This window comes from Stegodyphus dumicola, chromosome 9 (genome assembly GCF_044657685.1).
Source record: "Stegodyphus dumicola isolate Sdum_Otavi_A_Nest chromosome 9, ASM4465768v1".
NCBI classification, from domain to species: Eukaryota; Metazoa; Arthropoda; class Arachnida; order Araneae; family Eresidae; genus Stegodyphus; species Stegodyphus dumicola.
In genome coordinates, this window is record NC_140776.1 from 83,789,553 (window position 1) to 83,804,411 (window position 14,859).

The 14,859-nt window shown below is 35.5% G+C and overlaps 1 protein-coding gene across 1 annotated transcript in view; it reads left to right on the forward strand.

Moving 5' to 3' along the window:
- Positions 1-836: 836 nt before the first annotated feature.
- Positions 837-14,859, forward strand: part of LOC146995396 (cullin-5-like) — a 201,130-nt gene continuing 187,107 nt past the window's right edge. The window contains exon 1 of the mRNA XM_085823109.1: positions 837-1,010. Within this exon, the coding sequence (XP_085679235.1) occupies positions 837-1,010 (174 nt within the window). The remainder of the gene's footprint in view (positions 1,011-14,859) is intronic.

Below are 14,859 nucleotides of genomic sequence, written 5' to 3' on the forward strand. Positions count from 1 at the left end.
TTAGTCTTATTTTATAGTTATATATAAATTTTATTAATTAGCTTTTTCTACAATGCTCCTTATTACACAACTATATTAAATACAGGTAGTAATTTATTCCAACGTTTAGCGGCATACCAATGGAGATTAATTACTCCATTAGTACTAGTAATTTAAATTTATTAACAAAAGTATTACAATTAATACTTAAGAATGATAATTGCACTAAAAGTAAATTTAAATTAACATTCCGTTACATTGATGATGTTGTTACTATCAGTAATAAAGGGCTTTTAGAAAAAAAAAAAAAAAAGATGTTTACCCTATTTGTCTTCATCTCAACAAAATTAACTTAAACTAACAGTAAGTTGACCTTTTTTGATTTAAACATTTATTTAACAACAAACAAACCTTTGGTAGACATTAACAACCTATCGAGAAGACCTGAATCCAAAATGTCAACCAAGATCCAAAATGGCGAATGAGGGTCGTTATTTGGCACTTTCAGCTCTGTGACGCAGGGCTGCTACAGCTTTACAGCTCTCATGTGAGCTATATATTGCCATTGGAATCTGAGGTTGCCCGAAGGTTGGTCTACAGTTGCCCAAATGCTTCAGAGATAGAGCTACATGTCATAAGACTTTCTGGTTGCGTCTCGCTCACTGCAGTACACACGAGAGCGCATTAGCATGGTGCAGACAACATGAACCTTAGAAAAGACTTGAGCACCGTGCTTTTGACAGATGAATTGAGATTCAGTCTTGGCACTGATTCTTGGCGTACCTGAAACACGATACCATCCCTCCCTAAGCAAAGAAAAAGATCATTACGGTAGAAAATGCGAGATAGTTTGGGACATGTATTACGTTGGAGGTGGAACAGTCCTGCATGTGTTTGATAAAGGCTCCCTGAGATACAGGGAGGCAATTTTAGAGCCCTATGTTCGACTTTTCAGGGCCGCATTTGATCCTGGGTTCCTGTTAATGGATGATAACATTCGTTTACATCGGCCTCATGGTCAAAGATTACCTGTAAAATAAGGTTTTTCTTCGCATTATTTGGCCGGTCAGATCGCCTAATCTTTTACTCAACAGCATATCTGGGAGGGAAAACTCTTGACAGTCTGCTGTTTTCATAATATGCTGTGAGGAATGGACTATACCCAATATTATACTCATTTTCTATTCAATATCACAAGTTGGATTTGGGACATCTCTGCATTATGAGCTATGCTGACAATCATGCGTATATAAAATAACTTTTTAATAGTAACTCCTTCTCTGTTGTAAATATATATTCATATAAATTTTTATTAAAATCTGACCATTAGTTTTCCAGAAGTTCGACAAAATGGGCAAATTCTTTTAATTTTGCACAGCAGTGTATGTAATGTTAAATACATTAAAAGAAAAATTAAATTCTAAATCCGAACTTCAAAATTATTCACTGTGAGCTGCATTAATTCATTGGCTATATTTATTAAAATAAAGACATAATCTAAACAAATTCTAATATCATATTCAATTTTCAAATAATGATTTGACACAAAAATTCAAAACTGCTAATGCAAATACTTGTATAAAACAAACAATAATATGAGAGCAGTTTCAAAGTCCTCAGACAATTCTCAAAGAAAATTGAAAAACGAAGTTCATACAAAGGTTGCTGCATACACAAGGAAAGTGCAAACATTAAAGGCAAATGGATTTATATTTCTCGGTACATCTTCACCAGGGTTAATGTTCTGAGAAACGCAACAGAAAGAGACTTTTTCTGAACTGTCAAACGCACAAATATATGAAATTAACCTTAAATCAGTAAAACATAAATAAAAGTAATATGCTCATTTATCATTCTTAACTCTGCAGCCTGGCATCGAAAAGACTCCTTGCGCAAATTTAAGTAAATTGAAAGAGTTAGACAGAAGACCTAAGAATAACTGAACAGCAGACGTAAAGATGAATCCAAAAATAGAATATCCATATGTTGGTTTTTCTTACAGTTAAAATTCTTTTACAGTTTTAACTACACTGCTTACATTGTTTTATGTAATTTTGATCTATATTAATGTTTTTCTATACATCAGCTTATAGCGTACTTAGTTTTCTACAATTTCTTCATTCATTTAAGTCTTCAAACTAAACTAAAGCACACACACATGTACAAGATGTCTCAGAATAAAATCTTGCAACACTAGTAATATATTCTGTAAGCAAAGTTAAAAACCAAAAGCTATCAGAAGACATAGCGGGAAATGTACAATATACAAATTGCGAGACGCTGAATATAATGAGACGTGGATGCGAAAACCAGCTATTTGGCCCGTGGCGATGCAGATTCCTTGGAGAATGACCTCAATATGCTGTTGGATCCGTGAAAAAAAGAATATCGACGCTTAAGATATATCGGAATTCATCAGAAGGTGCTCAATGACAAGAGAATGCAGAGGCAAGTTGATCTTCCATGTGCTCCAGACTATTCGTTTTCAGTTACATGTTCGCCGAACACTTGTATCTCATCTTCGACTGTAAAATGCACTACTGGTTTCAGGCGGCTTTGCTTGTGACATTCTATACAGAATTTTTACAGATACTTCATTTTTCCCCTCAAAGTACTGCATTTAAAAAAGTGAATACTACAAAAATTTATGTAAAAGTCCTACAAATTTTAATCTTAACGCTGTAAATGTTCGAAGTGTATTGCTCTTGTTATAAGTTATGGGTCCTAACAACAATCCATCTCTACACACAGCGCTGTAACCTTTTCTGACTGCTTAGTAGTTACCTGGCAAATTCTATTCTGAAGATCCTATAATGTTCCTGACAGTGGGGACACATATAAGCACATTTAGCATGCCACCAAAGGAACAAAAATAATTTTGACTAAAGTCTGGATATATTGGTAGTCATATGATGAATATCAAGTTACCGTTCCCATGTAACCAATTCAACGACGTGGGAGCTCATCAAAGAACTAACGAAGTACCTCACTGTGCCAAAAGTTGAAGTCCCACCTTGATAAGCTCTGAAATTTACTGAATCAGCTTTCGTTTCACGAACGAAACACAAATGCAGCATATCAAGACAAGGGATACCCCTCATAGTGTTCTCAAAGGGAAAAAGACCGATACACCTTTGTCTGTGAAATGACTCAGAAGATACTTACTTGGTGAATCTTATTTTATTTCAACGACTTCATAGCAATTTTTCATATCCCATATCTGGATATTGTGCCAATTCACAGTTCCACATAAATTACACGTTACTTCATCACTGGGGGGAGCATAATAAACATTTTGCAATACCTCTTTTACAGTTAAAAATTTGTATCGTTTGATATAATTATGTGGTTATAAATGTTGCAATATCTGCATACAGTACGGCTTCAGTTGCGATTGCTGCCGCAAAATCCTCCAAACGGCTAACTGCGGATTATAAGCTCGAGGCTGACGCTATTATTTTATTTTTGTGTTATTTTCGTGGTTTTTGTGAAACTTTTTTTTTTTAATTTTCTTCTTTTAAAATTTCAGTTTTTCATTTTTAATTTAGAGTAAAATTCTTGGCCGTTTAATTCTCTTCTCTTTATATATTTTAACTGTCAATATTATAGTAAAATGCTCTTACAGCTTAATACATCTGTATCATACTGCCTTCGAAACACACTTTGCAATGTATAAGAAAACATTGCACATATTGCATATTCTAAAACATAAAACGTTTTCTGCGCAAGCTTTCAAATTTGAAAATGGAGCTGTTACCTGATGTAAACATGATATGTCACTAGAACATCCATATGCGTGAATATAAAAAATGCAAATACTTTCTCTCGTTACGTGACTATTAAGTACATGTACAATCCATAACTTTGAAATTATATGTCTTCAAAAGAAAACAAATTACTGATAATAATCCTGTGTATCAGAAATCCATAGCGAGCCCTCGCCAAAATACCTGACGGTGCATCTTATAAATTTAAATAATACTAAATTTCTTAAACAAACACCAATTTCAAATTTCATAAATAAAACGAATTGTGTATAGCAAGTTTATTATTAATTATCAGTGTTTCTAATTATACTGATTGCGAATACATAGAATCAAAAATACAGATAAACTATTTAAGGTTCAGCGCATTAAATGCATATACTATGTACAGTATTAAAGAAAATAATTTGCAATTATATTCTTCAATTGTATTACATATTATACTATTTATTTATATCACTCATCATATTAATGTTCTCTTCTCATCGTAGTAACTGCATTAAAAAACGGAAATGTAAATTATTGTTCACAACCAGTTTATTATTTTTTGCTCATATTTGAGTTAGCTTTTCTTTTTTCCTTATTCACTTTCACTTTTCTTTTGATTGTTACTAATAGCTTCTTTATATTTTACTTAGCAAAGGTTCCTAATTAATCCGTTAACAAACCCATAATTTCACTTTTCTGTTTTTTACAACCTGCAGCTCGAGATGTTTCAGAAGATGGTTTTCTGTAATTATATACGTAAATAAAGTGTTTTCTAAGGGAAGCAGATAACAGAAGCTTGAGAACCAAGCAGCAGGCGATTCTCCTGAGTTAAAATTAATCTCGTTTAATTCAGGTGACGTAGATTACTAGCTTCGGAAGCAATGAATGCCTATTAAAAATAAAGAGCATTATTTTACTCCGTAGTTAAGGAAAGAAATATTAATTACATAATTCAGCTGGATTTTAATAAACACTTAGTCCTGAAAAGCAATTGTGTCGTTAGCAAATATAGTATTTTCGCTTTATCACCGAAGATAACTAATAATTTTCTGGATTAGCGAGTAAACTTACTCTAATTAATTTTAAATTAATAAAACTATCTGCATTTCACAGAAATTCCAGTTAAAGTAGCTGGGATGTAATGTGAATATTAATTTCATATTTTACTATAATGCTAAGTTCTGTCTTCCAACTACTTCGTAAATCAAATTCAAATAATATGCTGGATTGAAAAATTACATTAAAGTATTAGGAAAACAGCTTGTAACTTATAAAAAAACATGTTTGTTCACAAATATTAACCAATTCTGAAAATTGTAACTTTCAGATACTGAAAACTGTTAGTAGAATTTAATAGAACTAAACATTTTTCTCCAAAGTTTATTTCAATCTTAAACACGCATTTCTTTAAAATCCAGCTTTGCTCTTAACCAACTTTGCTATTAAACCACCCTTGATCTTAATTTAGCTACATGTAGAAATGAAATTACAAACAAAGTTAATGTAAAAATGATACAATTATTGTGACGTATTTTTACTCCCAGAACATAATTTTCGCAAGTAATATGAAAGGGGCAAAAGGATTAAATGAAAATAATTTAGCATACTAGTTAAATCTGTATTAGACTTTTAACTATAATTATGACTGCAGTTCGCTATTGTTATATCAAGTAACTTATCTTCTACATCTGTATGGTTACTGCATATGTACTTAAACTTGCTTGACCTTAAGTGTAAACTTAAGTGAAATATTTTACTCTGATTTACGGGTATATCAAAAAATAAGTTCATAAAATAAAGTTGAGCAAAACACGGCCTGGGAACTATATTCTTGTTCGCCAATATTTTAGATAGAAACTTAGATAAATGTTTAAAAAAACTGCCAGGCTTAAAAATAAAACTAAACTATGAAAAAAATCTGAAAGCTTTCAGATTTTATATTATCAGGTTCAGTGTTCCGCCCTACTTGCTTTGGGAACATGCAAAGACCTGACTCGGAACAGGGAGCTTACTAAAGCTATGTTCAATAAATGTGGGAAGTAGACAAGATACACAGGAAGGGTATACGAAACCCTTTATTTTACACTCTTTACAATAATTTCCGTACTTCGGAATACAGAGACCAACTACTTGTGGTCTGAACGTAAGAATATAAAAATATTAACTAAACTCTAACTTAACTTTGGAATAATAAACAAGGGCCTACGTGGAAGATTGGCCGTATATTAACAGGAAGCCGTATGTAGTACAGAGAACTGTTAACACTACAATACGTTTAAAATTATCAAGAGGATTAAACCTCTGGCCTGGAGGGCAACCAGCAACCGAGTAAAACTGCTAAGGCAAGCGGCCTGCTTCGACTAACTCCTTCCTCTCTCTTGCTTGGCAAAAAGCCACAACTTAAGTACATGGCGTTCGCCAGACAAATTTGCATAAATAAGTTAAAGCTTTTAATTCTGGCCGGAAGTAGAAAATAAGAAGTGATAGTAAAGATTTAAAATAAAAATAAACGTTAGTAAAACTTAAGATCCTTACATACTTCCCGCCAGAGTTAATTAGTTTGAAACTGAGGTCTAAAACGACCTTGTTGAAAACTTTTAGCTCTAGAATCTAACGCGAGGCCAATCTTTTACAAACATTTCTCACTAGAAACTAGAAATTTTAAAAAAAAATTGTTTTTACATTATCAGCTCCATGGACAATTACTTTTCATCTGTACTGCATCTAAACAGGAGCTTTTAGTTGAAATCTGGTTCCTTCCAGAGATCTGGAAGGAAAACTAGTTTAATGAAATGTTACACAATTCAATGGCAAGTCACATGAATATTTATATTTCTCTTAACATTCTGATTTCATTCATGACTTTATTTTAATTATCTCTCCCCGTGCTCTCTGACATGTGTTGTAAAAGAAAACACCGAACACGAATGTGTTTATGTATTAGTGTTCAACACTGCCTCCTACAATCAAAACACTAACGTGTTAAAATTCAACATAACAAGACCTCGTAACACACCCTATCTTCAACTCTAAACCCTGAGGTACTATTCTGAAAGTGGCTAACTCTGAAGTGTAGCGTCAGAGAGCCTAACTACATTCATTCAACCTTTAACACATATTCACAATACTTTTCTCTTTTTTTTTTTTTTTTTTTTCAGTCACACGAATAAGTTTAAATTTTTTTTTTGGCATTACTTTCACTTTTAACATATCGCAGTATTTCTTAACGCTTAAAATAACAGTTCACATTGTATATAAGGACATATTAACATGCCGTTAATTTTACGCAATTTAAAACATACATTAGTAGTACATTGTTAACTTCTATTCTTTTCCAAGCAAGTGCCAATTCTTCTACATTAAAATACTACATTTCAAAAGTCTTTCCGACTAAAAGTTCTTTCTTGCCAGAATGTTTTAAATAAATTTTATACAATAACTTTTACAATATTCAAGTATTTACACATTCCTATTATACATCAACTTTAGTTTTACTCGCGAGTAATTGAAAAACATAATACCAAAATAGGTAACAACTCATTTCTCGCCTTTTTGGCGATAAAGGTAGACCTCACATGAGGTAAAACTTCTTGAAATCTGCCACTTGCAGTAAGAATGAAAGATTAACTTAAGTTTGCAAAGTAACATAAAATTTTACTTATCTTTGTGATATTCGGACATTCTTTTCTCTGCCCAGTCCTGGAAGGTAGCAACGATTCGTGTTTGATTTATCCTCCTTCTTGTGCGGGCTCGCCCTTCAGTGCCTTCCTCTAGGAGCTTTCTTTTTCCTCCAGTTCGGTCACCCTTGAATACCTTCTTCTTCGCCTCTGCCTGTGGTCTTGGCCGTTTGATGGCAGCTGGTCTTGGCGGAACCGGGACGCTTCTCTCTCGTTCCTGCTTGCATCTCGTTGCTGGCCGTTCAAATTTTCCTTGTATCTTTTCCTCCGCCGGTGGTGGTCCTTCCGCAATTCGGCGACATTTGCTGCGTAGAGTCCTGTCCGATGAGTAGATCTTCCGTTTGGGAGCCGGGTTATAGTTGCCGTTATTTCTCCTGGCTCTCTTTGCATTCGTCGTACTTCTCCCTTCTTCATTCTGGGGGTGGTCGTGAGTTCTCTTTTCTGGTCGGTGGAACGGCTTCTTTTTCTTGTTACCTTCAATTTTCCAACGGGGAAACTTTCTTTTCAATTGCTCCTGCCTCCTAATGGCTTGTCCTTGTGCTTGACGTTGTTCCACCTCTGGAGCTTGTGCCTGCCGTGCCTGCAGTCCCGGATCCTGCAAAAGATCTTTGAATATTTGCATTTTATTACGGTCATAGTATGGTTTTATTTCGTCAATGTTTGCGGAGCATGTTTCACCATTCCTGGCTTTTAACACCACTACAGCGTGAGTTATTTTTTCTATGACATATGGTCCTTCAAATCGTGGAAAAAATTTGGCGGTTTTATCTTCTGGTGCTGAAGAAAGTGAATGCTTAATTTTTAATACTACATCTCCTACTTTATAAGTTACTCCCCGTCGTTTCATATCATAATAGAGCTTCTGTTTTCTTTGTGCTACTTCAGTGTTCTTTTTTGCTTCTTTAATTAATTTTTCTATATCACCCATTTTAAATTCTGGGGCTCTTTGTTGAACACAAAATAATTTATCTAATGGCGTTATAATCTTTCTGCCTAAAAATAACTCAGCAGGAGTTTTGCCCGTTGTATCATGTTTTGCGGTCCTAAGGGCGAAAGTAAATTCATTGACATAGTTATCCCAGCTTTTATGAAAATTTTTAACATGACTACGGATAATTTTCACTATATTTCTATTGACTCGTTCCGCTATATTTGATTGCGGCCGATACGGGACCATTTTTAAATGACGTATGCCCAGTTTTTGGCACATGTCTTCAAATATATTACTTACAAATTGAGGACCATTATCCGATATAACTTTTAGGGGCGCCCCGTATTTTAAAATATATTTATTTAAAATAGAATCAGTAACTAATTTCGCGGAGGCTCGTTTTAAGGGAACAAGACTAGCTGGGATAACAGGTCGAAATTCGTTGTTGGAATTTGTAGTTTTTGTATAAAATAATAGACCATCTATTAGTTCGTAATGGGCCGCCCTATTTCTTATCGCCACAATGTCTTGGTGGCTAAAATTTTCAGGATCCTTTAAATACTCATAAATGTTTCCAAACTCAGGATCCTTACCCAGTTCGGTTATTACAGTTTCTCGGGAATTTATTGTACATGCTGTGAGAATTGCCACCTTTACAGTATTACCTTCTTCATCTATTTTTATTCTGGATAGGGCATCTGCTACGATATTTTCCTTTCCGGGGGTATGCTTGATTACCAGATTATATTCTTGTAGCTTGAGTGCCCATCTTATTAACCTTGGGGATAAGTTTTTCCCTGAGTACAATCTAGTTACCGTCGCATGATCAGAATACATTGTTATTGGCGCTCTTCCAAAATAGACTCGGAACTTTTGCACTGCTAACAAAACTGCAAGTGCCTCTCTCTCAGTCGCGGAATAATTTCTTTGTGTTTGATTTAAAGTTCGACTAAAAAATGCCACGGGCTGCTGATTTTGTGAAAGTACCGCTCCTACCGCATAATCCGAAGCATCCGCTGAAATTTCTAAATTCTCATCCTTTTCAGGAAATTTCAACACAGGGGCTTGCGTTAATGCTTGTTTTAATTTTTCGAAAGCGCTATTGGCTTCGGCCGTCCACGAGAATCTCGCCTTTTTCCTTTTTAATTTTAACAATGGTTCAGCAATAGCTGCAAAATCTTTTATAAAGGACCTATAATATGAACAAAGTCCTAGAAAAGAAGAGAGCTTCTTAGCCGTATTTGGCGGCGGATACTTTTGCACAGCGATTATTTTTGATTCGTCTGTCTCGATTCCTTTCTGAGATATTTTGTAACCTAAATATTTTAATTCAGGGGCTGCAAATTTGCACTTTTCGACATTAACTTTTAGACCGGCCTCATTTAATAAAGAAAACACCTGTCTTAAATCCTGTACATGTTGGTCCAGATTATCACTAGTAATAATGATATCGTCTAAATAGATAAATGTGGACTTTCCAAGAACAGGCCTTAACACAATGTCCATACATCGCTGAAATGTTGCCGGTGCCCCTGAAAGGCCAAACGGCATACGCAGGAATGCATAAGTGCCAGACTTGGTTATAAAAGCAGTCTTAGGCACGTCCTCCGGTCTAACCCCTATTTGAAAATAACCAGTCGTTAAGTCTAAAGTCGTCATATATTTGGTAGACGTTATGTTCCTTAGAATTTCTTCAATAATAGGTAACGGATATACCGGATATTTAGTTATGGAGTTTAATTTACGATAGTCAATCGCGAAACGCCACCTTTTTGGATGTGTTAATGGATAGTCATTGTTTTTCTTACATAACACAACCGGGCTATCATAACTACTTGAGATGGGCGTTATGATCTTTTTACGTAGCATATCGCTAATGTGCCATTCTATAATTTTTTCTTTATTCTTATCATACCGGTTTGCTTTGTGGCGAACTGGCATTGAATCTCCGGTGTCAATACTATGGTTAGTAACTTGAGTAAATCCTGGAATATCACTAAATAACGAAGCAAATTCACTTACCACTTGTCGGATTCTTTGTTGCTCTTCCTTAGGCAGGTGATCAAGGATTAACATTGGCGGTTCCGATTTTTCTTCTCGAACTGGTTTCATCGTCAGCTTAAGGGACGCTTCATTAAAATCCAGCGTTGCTTCTGCCTCTGAAAGAAAATCTATTCCTAAGATGATATGTGCTTGCAGATTCTTTACTATAAAAAACATAATTTTTACTTGTTCGTCCTTGATACGAACGTATAGCGGTAATTTACCTATGCACTTACATCTTTCTCCCTGCGCAGCTAAGACTGTCGTATTTTCCGAATTATATATGCGGTATTCCGAAAATACTTCCTAAAAAAATCTTCTGCCACACAGGAACACTGCGCGCCTGTATCCAGGAGTGCGGTGGCTGGGATGTTATTCACCAACACTTCAATCTTCGGAAGAGTCAAATTTTTCACCATTACTGTATTTAACTTGAAGGAAGAGGGGTTTTCTTAGCCTTCGGATTTCCGCACCCTCCCGTCAGCAGAAATCCGTTTTAGTTTAAATCCTTTTTTCTTTCCATGCTTTCCTTCTTTTTCCACTGGCCTTGAGACTTTTTTCCTGGATTGCTATTGAACTGTCGACGTTCGCCGGCTGTTTTTGGATGCTCGGGTTTCCTTGCCCACTGATTCGCTTTGCTTCCGTAGCCGTGTGCTTGACTTTGCTGTGGTCTTGGCTCACCAAATTGGTTTCGTTGTTGATATTGGCGTCTTCATTCAATGCCCGCCGTTCTTCTACTTTCAAACTGGATTGCTAGCTCAAATAACTTTTCCAGTGTAGTCGGATTCCTTAATTCAAAAAATCTTGTACTTGGGGAAGTAACCTCGGCAAAATCACTTGAATTATCTCAGGATCCGGACGGTTTCCATACAAGAGTTTGAAAACGTGAATTTTTCTTAAAATAAAGGTGGAAAGATTTTCGATTCTTTGCTGATATAAGCTGAAAAGTTCCGTTTCTAATTTCGCACGATCCCTTACGACAGGGAAGGCTTTTACTAGGGCATTCTTGAAATTTTCGTAAGAATAGGTGGGACTTCCCGCTTGACCCAAGAGACTTCTGCCTATGCATTTGAACCAATTAAGCGCTTGGCCCCTCAAAGCGCTGGTAGCTAAGGTGACTTTTTGGAACTCGTGCACGGGATACATCATGAAGTGGTCATCTAGTTTTTCCAAAAAACTGGTTACCGGTGAGTTTCCATTAAATGTTGCTTCTGGTTTCATCGAAGCGCGCATGGTCTGGACGATGTAATCAAATCCTTCCAGGGCGGCAGCTGGCATTTCTGGATTCTGAGCCGCTTCTGCAGGCAGCACAGGTTCTTCTTGAAACTCGGCCATGGTTATTCTTCTTCGTCGGGCGCCACTATCAGGTTCAATGTTTCTCCTTACTTGCTTTGGGAACATGCAAAGACCTGACTCGGAACAGGGAGCTTACTAGGGAAGTAGACAAGATACACAGGAAGGGTATACGAAACCCTTTATTTTTCACTCTTTACAATAATTTCCGTACTTCGGAATACAGAGACCAACTACTTGTGGTCTGAACGTAAGAATAAAAAAATATTAACTAAACTCTAACTTAACTTTGGAATAATAAACAAGGGCCTACGTGGAAGATTGGCCGTATATTAACAGGAAGCCGCATGTAGTACAGAGAACTGTTAACACTACAATACGTTTAAAATTATCAAGAGGATTAAACCTCTGGCCTGGAAGGCAACCAGCAACCGAGTAAAACTGCTAAGGCAAGCGGCCTGCTTCGGCTAACTCCTTCCTCTCTCTTGCTTGGCAAAAAGCCACAACTTAAGTACTTGGCGTTCGCCAGACAAATTTGCATAAATAAGTTAAAGCTTTTAATTCTGGCCGGAAGTAGAAAATAAGAAGTGATAGTAAAGATTTAAAATAAAAATAAACGTTAGTAAAACTTAAGATCCTTACAACATTACGCCGAAAGGGGCGTTTTTTAACGTTTTGCGTGTTACATTTCACCGTGAGCCAACTGAGAAAAATGTCCATAAATATGGAAATGTGATCGCTATCCAACAGAAATATATCAATTTTAATAATTTTAATATAATTAATGCTTAAATTTCAATATGCAATCAGCACAGAATCAAGAAGTCCAGGGAAGAAGAAGTCACCAGAGACCTCATAGTCACAACAGTTTTCTTTCCTTCACAATAAAGATGTCGATTATTTATCTGTTCCACTTAGATTTCTATGTCAAAATAGTGTCTTTATACCTTTATTAACTACAGTCGAACCCCGATATAACGAACCCGGCTTATAACAAATCCCCAGACACAACGAACTAACATTTTGGTTCTGCCCAGTACCCTATACAATTAATGCTATTTTATACTTTCTGTAGCGAACGTTAAAGAATATTAAAATCCGACATTAAGAATTGTATGGATAGCTTCGATTGAAATTTGTTATGTATTCTTCATGTTTTTTCACAATTTTCGCAAGTTTTAACTTAACAATTACTAATTGCTTAGGTCATTCGCATTTCGAATATACGGATGCACAATCCACGTCCCAAAATTAAAGGAAAAACCCTTTACGTCATTTTTCTTTTATCTTCATCCCCACTTTTCTTTGTATTTTAAACAGATGCTATGCGAGATAGATCGGTCACCCAACTTTAGGAGTACAGGAATGCAATAAGCTTATTTTATCGTACAATTAATGTGGCGTACATGACCTTTGAACCAAAAGAAATGTGAATGGGTTCTCTGATTCCATTTAAATTCCTTGATTGAACTGTCAGACAGATCTCTATTCAAGAGTGATACTACCAAGAACATTTTGAAATTTTCGCCATTCAACGGAAAGAACAAGTAGTGCATCTACTTGTGTCTTTATAAATTGGCACTTCTTTTTGTAAATGAAAATTTTTCATCCATATCGGTTTGTTGTGCTTGAGTATAAATTCTCTCTAAGCTCTATTCTGCTAACAGACGTTTTGCGTCCTTTCGCTCTTTTGCAAGACATAAGCTATTCTTTATAAAGGCTATTGAATCTTTGTGTTGAAACCATACATATCTTCTGAAAAATGATCATGTTATCACTGGACATTGGATAAGACACTAGGTGACGAAATAATCTTTCTTTTTAATTTTTGCTAGAACAAAAGACTTACAGAAAGTCTGACGAAACTCTCTGCACTCTATGACAAACGTTCATCGCTTATAAACTGTTAGCAACATAATTTTAGAGTTTTATATTGTTATCGTCAGAGACTTTGAATAAATTAGAATGTATTGATCACATGTTCCTCATTATAACGTTTTAGGTTATGCGCCGTAAATTGTACCAACCAATCAAAACCCATATGGCGAGCTGTAAAAGAAAAACTTCTGTGTTAAAAATAGGGTTAACTGTATTCGAAATATATAAAATGGATGCAGCCACATCTATATCTGCCTGAAGTGCTGTCTCTAAACTCTATAAATTTTCCTTCTGAAAAAAAGTAGGATACGACGAAAACGATGATATCGGTTTAGTTGAGTATATCAAAGCACAACTAGGGCTATCTGCCTAAAGTGAAGGGCTGCTTTCATGGAGGGCTTTCTAAGGAAAGCAGAGTCTTAAACACGTTACACCTAGGAAAACCCACAAAAACGCCCATGGCATCAGCCTGTTCGCCTGGAATCGAACCCAGGTCAAAATTACCAGTGTTCAGAGGTTTTACAGATCGGCCGCTGCTGGACGGAATACGTTGCGAAAGGATGCTGCAGAAGCATTGCTGAAATGTTTTGCTATTCGAAGAAGCCATAATCTGCCAGTATCCGGACAAATCCTGGAAACAAAACCAATAAATTTGCCGGACACTTCTTAGAATCTGGATAAGAGCAAACAATAAATTTAATAACTGTGCGTAATAATAACTGCAATTAAACCTCAATAGGATTTTGCTATTAGATTTATTATTTATTTCTTTACAGACGTGATAATGTTAATCAGTTTTTTTTCCTTTATTCATTATTCAATTTTCATATGTCTTTTGAAACGATCCTTTTTTTCTTATCGGACTGAATATGACGAACAACCAGATACAGCGAGCCAAACTTCCGGTTCCTTGAGGTTCATTTTCGTGGGATTCGAATGCGTTTATCTCATCGAGTAAGTTTTTCTTACAGAAGTTATATGCATAAATTAAGCATCGCTATGCTTCGTATTATGTATCCCTGGAGACTTTCCTATTAAAATCATTATAGTGAGCATTCATTGCATATTCAAATGAAACTATGTGCTCCAAGTATAAATAAACTGTTTTCCTTTGGTTTGCTAATACGACCATTAAAGTATTACTGCAGCAAATGTGGTGGCTTCTATGTATGCAAACAAAAAATGATAACCTGATTCGGAATGTAGAGCTTTTTAAAATTTTATACGTCAGCACAGCATAATTATTACGAAAAATATAATATAAAAACATCATTCCACAATACCTGCCTATTAAATAGGACCATTT